The following is a 6,664-nucleotide window of genomic DNA, read 5'->3' as shown; positions in this document are numbered from 1 at the left end:
TTAAATGAAGGTCCTACTTGAAAGCATGTGAACTTATATATATATGTGGTGTGTGTGTGTGCACAATAAGGGCTGTTCTGTTTCGTTTTGATTAGATGTTAATTATGCAGGGAATTTTACAAACAAAATCACAAAATCGTGCTACTCGTTAACTATTTTTTTTTAAGTAAGGTGTTTCAACTGCTTATATTTTTTCAAAGGGAAATGAAAAATCGGGTGATTAAACCGCAATTACAAGTATTTTCAGAGAATATATTGTTACGCATACAGACTTTTTAAAAAGGGTTTAGAAATTCGAGAAATATCAATATCACAAGGCGGCACAAAACTAATTACGGAACACGTTTAAGTATATTTATTCAACGATCCTACAGTGAACCAATGGTGTACGAAGAAGAGATTATGTCTCATATTGTTATTTGTCAGAGAACGATATGAGACATGATCTCTTTAGTTGTAGGATAAACTTAAATTTACCTTACGAAACAACACACAAACTATATATATAATAAACTTGATTGATAACAATATAATCCTCAGGTTGGCGACTTGTTTCTATACGTTGTGTTCATATATTGAGTAATTTTTCGTTTTGATACTCAGTAAATTTATTGGGTGGTATCACCCACCTTATGTGTAAAATACATAGGATACTGTAACAGGAATTAGTGACACCAATAACAAAATTTATGGTATTTTTGGCTTATATTTCTCTTGCGACTTATATATATTATTAGATACCTTGTAACCAACACTCGTGGACCCTCAACAAATATGGTGCATTAAAAGGTCAGAAAAATGGAATGTTTCTCATCGCTAATTTTGGGATTAGAAAAAAAAATCAGATTTAGAATGGTATAAAAACTCGCTGTTGATGATGGTAGCGGAAGCTACCGAAACATGTAGAGGGTTGTATCCTACGTGGAGATTTGGTATGATAATTGTGTTTGATTTTTAATGTTTATCAGTTTAGCTCATCATATTTTTATTGTGTTTAGTAACATTTTTATTTTTCTTTGTTATTACTAATTTTCTGTGTACTTTAACTAATTAACCTTAACTATTTTTTGTTTCAATCCAGATGTGGACCGTCATTTTCATGAGATGTCTTCAATCAATGACATATTTTTGTTTATACCCCCTCTATGAGGGTGGATTAATAAAGAAAAAAAAACCGTAACATGTAAAGTCGTTTTTAATGTAATGTAATGTTGTTTTGTCTATATAATTAAATAACATTTAAATATAGTCTATCTGATGTAAATGACCTAATTCGGTTAAGAACAATTTCAAAAAAGTATCTAGATTTGTTTGTATTAATCTAATTAATAAGCAAAAGAAAACTTTACTGGATGATTTTGATATTTTATGATTTTATACTTTTACACTTAGACCGTTTATAACTGAAAATTAATTTAAAAAGTCAATTTCCATTGTTTTCTTTCTTTCTTTCTTTTTACAATCCTGCATTTTGATCTTCAGGTATCTTTTGATCAGATGAGAAATTTTATTATTGAAAGTACTATCCTTTTATAAGCCATGTAGCAAAAAAAAAGAAAAAATAATTAATATTATAATTCCTGTTCTCTGAATAACCTAGACGATAAAAGAGGTTTTCCTTATAATTGTACTCCATACACAATTAAAAATGAATAATTATGTAAAACTTTATTTTATAATTCAAAAAATATGTGATTAATACTAATTATACAGTTTGATTATCAAGTGGCTTGTTTTAAACTTTTCGAGTAGTCTTTCGCGCTTTTCCATCGGTTTACAGAATTGTTGTCCATTATCGTCAATAGATGGCGATATAAGCTGTAATATTTTGTTAAATAATTAAAAAAAAAAGTCATAATCATATCCCTTACGTCACGTAGTGAATCTCTATCAACACTTTTCATGTCATGGGCCAGGGGTGGCCTCAGTGTGGCGGAATTCCAACTTTTACACTGCTGAACATGTTTTGCACTTTCAGCAGTGAGCGTGCTATAAGAGTAACAATCAATCCTGTTATTCGGTGTCGTTCAGAATGAAAATACCACGTTACAACGAAAAATTCTCAACATCAATTTGTTTCTAGAATACTAAAAAGTGTGGTAACACTTAAGTATTATTTTGAAAATGTAGTAAGAAAATAACATTGACTGAGATACGGTGTTAATACTGGACGATAAAGTTCACAGATAGCGCCCTCGATTAAATGGCATTTCTAAGATTTCTCAGTGTGGGAGAAAGGCAAAGAGTTAGTTGGGAGAGAAAAAGTTAACATTTTCATATCGGTGGGAATCGCTATGTAGAGAATTTGAAAATCTTAAAGGACAATATTTCAGATGTAGAAGGGGGGGACATGCCCCCCTCTACCTGGACGTATAAAAAAAGTATGATTTTTCCAGAAAGCTCGCGTTTAAGTGGAACCAGATATGTATATATAAAGCACAAAAACGTCCAAACACACAAAAACACATGGAAATGTTCAGATAGTGAAATTATACGTATCTTAAAAAATAAACGTGAACCAATTTGTATCTTTTAACTAGTGTATGCGTGTGATCTGTTAGTTCGTTTGTCTTAGAGATTATCTACATTCTATTGTGTCCAACGGGAAATCTACGCCTGGATTTTAGCGTTGTAAGCCCATGGAATTACCGTTGTCTCACAGTGGAACATGAGGGTGGGAAACAAATAAATATTTTATCTAAAAAAATGTTCGAAATTGGAAACACGTAGAATGTCATTGATAGATTTTGTTTCCTGTACGCGAGCTGTGAAGACGTAGATATTTGTGAAAACGAGGCTGATGATGTGTTATAGTACTTACGTAGATATTTGTGAAAACGAGGCTAATTATGTGTTACAGTACTTACGTAGATATTTGTGAAAACGAGGCTGATGATGTGTTATAGTACTTACGTAGATATTTGTGAAAACGAGGCTAATGATGTGTTATAGTACTTACGTAGATATTTGTGAAAACGAGGATAATTATGCGTTATAGTACTTACGTAGATATTTGTGAAAACGAGGCTAATGATGTGTTATAGTACTTACGTAGATATTTGTGAAAACGAGGCTAATGATGTGTTATAGTACTTACGTAGATATTTGTGAAAACGAGGCTGATGATGTGTTATAGTACTTACGTAGATATTTGTGAAAACGAGGCTAATGATGTGTTATAGTACTTTTGTGACTTACTTCTACCGAAATCTTTCCGATAAACCAAACTCAAAAACTTGAACATTAACAAACAAAAACAAAAAAAATTTATTTGTAAACTTCGTGCTGCATTTATGTGCAAAAAGCTACGTCCAAATGCCTACACAGCGCTTAGTGAAGGGCGTTACTGTATGCAAGAAGCTTGAGCTCAAAGAATAACAACATTATTTACATATGCGCAAATATACACAACATGTGATATATATATATATATATATATTTACATACAAACATTCGATACCCTTTCATTAAGTACGAAGGTCCTAAATACTGTTCAACCCTGTATTCATTACTATGTTTAGTGATTAGTGGCGGAAGCGTGATAAGTGAGAAAAAAATAAACCTTGTAGTACGTTCTTAACACCGATAAGGAACTTTCCAGACACAAAGTTTACTATTCATTGCACTTGTTAAAAAACAATAACAACAAAAGAATTATAACTTTACCTTCCTTATTAGTACAATGAAAGTTTAGAAAAATAAAGATTCCTAGTAGGGGGGGGGTATCATCGGACCTAGATTTCGTCATATTGGAATTTAAAATAGAGAATACTTTAGAAGTTTTAAACACTAACCATATTATGATCGTTTCTACCAAAATCTTCTTATCCAAGTGGCATTAATCAAAATTAAAAAGTGAGTTAAATATATTTACGTCCACAATCACCTAATTCCTAGTAATTTTTCCTTGCTATTTTTATTCTTTAATAGATTTAGTTTAAAGATTCCTATACAGACAACAGTCCGCAAACTATAACTTGCTGTCTTAACTTAGTACACCGGCTAAGCTCTGTACATTATCCGCACAATACACAGCTCTGAGTGATACAAACATTATCAAAGCTCACTAAAAATTCGAATAATTAAATTTTAAGAATTCTAAATACCAAATATCCGATGACTATAAGTTAATGAAAATTTGCTGAAAGCATGGTGAAAATTACTCCTATTGGTATCTTTAGGTAACTAAAATTTGTAATAAAAAAATGGAATAAATTTTTTCTAAGATTCCGAAACTGCGATTAACTACTTTTAACAGACTTAATCTTTTAAACAATATAGTGTGCAAGAGAAACAATTACTTTTTTTTCTTAGGGTTATAAATAAGATGATTTAAAAAATTATAATAATTTCATCACTATTCTACAACACATACATATAAATTATTCAAGCATGGAGACTACTACATGGTAATGAACGTAAGATTAAATCTAGCACTGAAAGTGTCATCTACAACTGTAAAATACCCACGTTGAAAAATACTTTACGTACCACCAGATGTTTAAACATTGTGGAAGATTTATAACCTCAACAATCATTTTTTTTTTCAGACTGAAAGTCCACACTTAAACGCAGGAGAAAATAATCTCACCAAAGTTATCGTTGTTGTTTTGAAATAATATCAAAAATACATTTTAACTGCACTTGATTGTCATCTTTGTTCAACTAAGTAATAAACAACAATGAAAAAAAAAATCACTATTGTGGTCTATGACGTCAGACATACAACTGGATGAAAATAGTATAAATACGCGTTATGACACTATATTTCGATTCACCTACACTTCGAAGGTTGGAAGAAAATGGCCATCGGTTATGACGTGACACTCGTGATTGTGACGTCACAACAATTGTGATTTTGATGACTCTAGCAAAATCTGGAGGTCAAGAATAAAATTTAAAAAAAAGCTCAAATCCTCAAGTAGATAAGTGCAGTGGCGACAGTTATACAATACAATGCCACCAATAATTCATACCATCCATGTGAATAATACTGTGAGGCATTTTCACCATCACCAATGGAACTAAAATATTAGTTACGTTGGATATAATATGGTGCGTTATCCATAGAGTCCCGCAGTGATGAGTCTGAACCCTGTTAACAACTTGTAAAAACTTAGGCCTCACACGAGTGTTGAGAGTTCCATACTATGAGCCGTGACATCTGGCCCTATTAGTCCAGACTCGCGGAGTTGACTAAGTCTACTTTCCACCCTCTCCCTGCTTTCTTGGGTCTTCTCCCATTGCCACAAGTAAACGTTCTGTACAGATACCGCCCCACAGAACACGATTCCAAGGCCTATAACTATGCTTGTAACTATGGCTGGAACCTCGTGAAAATGAATAAACGTGAACAAGATAACACCTGCAAAAATAATAACAATAGGCGGTTAATGTACTTTTCAAGTTTTATCACTTTTTTATGAATAAAGTCACAAATTATACAACATTTTGTTTCCTAAATATGTTGCCCTCTTTATGTCTAGAATAACCGAGTTTCAATCCAGGGTTGAGTGTTTGTTTTTTGTATGAAGATGAGCTCTAGCCCGACTGAGAATTACTGTAAATTGAGTAAGAGATCTATGTCACAGGAACACGCCCACTAATAAAAAAAAATACAACAAACTGAGAGATAATGCTAAGAAATTCTAATAAAAACAGTAAAAACTCAAAGTTCCAATATAAAGTTTTAGCTAGTTGAATAGGTCATTAACTTAACTACTAAAGTTAAAAAAAGTCGCTCTGCTAACCTAAACTTCACAGTGTTAAGATTATTTACAAACAGAAATAACATATGTAAATTCCAAGTTTTTCTTCCTTTTTTAAGACAAAATAGTAGTCAGATGAATAACATTAAACTGTGATATGTCTCATGATGACCATCCAGATGAGACAATACAGGAGATATATAAAAGTAAAGTTTCTTACTGAAACATAATCTGATCTTGTCTAGCTTTTTTTTTTGTCTGGTTTTGTTTGTTGTTAAGCACAAAGCTACCCAATGGACTAGTTATGCTCTGCCCATCACTGGTACAGTGGCATAACCAAGGGGGACCAGGCCCCCTGAAAAATCTAGGCATATTGATCACATATTATTTTCAGCTTCTATGTCTAATAAACTTGTTTCGTATCATTTGATAAAGAAAATAAAACTTCTATAAACACTATTACATTGATTTGTTTAATGACCATTTTATTAAAAATTTAGATCAATTTCAGCTTTTTAATTTTTGCCCCCCCCCCCCCGAGTGGAAAACGTGGCTACGCCACTGCACTGGTATCGAAATCTTATTTTTCGCATTTTAAACCTGCAGTCTCACCACTGAGCAACTGAAGAGCTCTTGTCTAATATAAGATATACATTTTATTAACAATTTCTTAAAAATTATGCTTAATCAATTAACTTACCAGTGAAAAATATGGGTATGGACAAGAAAAACCCGCCAATTGCAATTACCCTCGTGCAAGAACTTCTCTTCAAAAATTTGTTGGTCCTGAAATAATAAAATTAATATAAATACATAAATATATATATTAGGTCGCTAAGAAATTAATGTCGCTTATTTTTAGACGAAAAAACCCGAACAACTTATATATCAAAACAAAACATTGTTAAATGAAATAGTTTCCATTCTTATCAGTGATGCTTTCCATCTTACAATCA

General features: G+C 32.0%; 1 protein-coding gene across 1 annotated transcript in view; it reads right to left on the bottom strand.

Annotated features, from left to right (window-relative positions):
- Positions 1–3,286: 3,286 nt before the first annotated feature.
- The window catches only part of LOC111085209, a 51,658-nt gene continuing 48,280 nt past the window's right edge, over positions 3,287–6,664 (bottom strand). Inside the window, exons 3-4 of the mRNA XM_022382771.1 lie at positions 6,409–6,494; positions 3,287–5,365 (exon numbers count right to left, since the gene is read on the bottom strand). Coding sequence (XP_022238479.1) covers positions 5,124–5,365; positions 6,409–6,494 — 328 coding nt within the window. The 3' untranslated portion in view covers positions 3,287–5,123. The remainder of the gene's footprint in view (positions 5,366–6,408; positions 6,495–6,664) is intronic.

The sequence above is a fragment of the Limulus polyphemus genome, unplaced genomic scaffold (assembly GCF_000517525.1).
Source record: "Limulus polyphemus unplaced genomic scaffold, Limulus_polyphemus-2.1.2 Scaffold12, whole genome shotgun sequence".
Taxonomy (NCBI): Eukaryota; Metazoa; Arthropoda; class Merostomata; order Xiphosura; family Limulidae; genus Limulus; species Limulus polyphemus.
The sequence above is the reverse complement of the archived record's forward strand: the minus strand, read 5'-3'. Positions and strand labels throughout refer to the sequence as shown.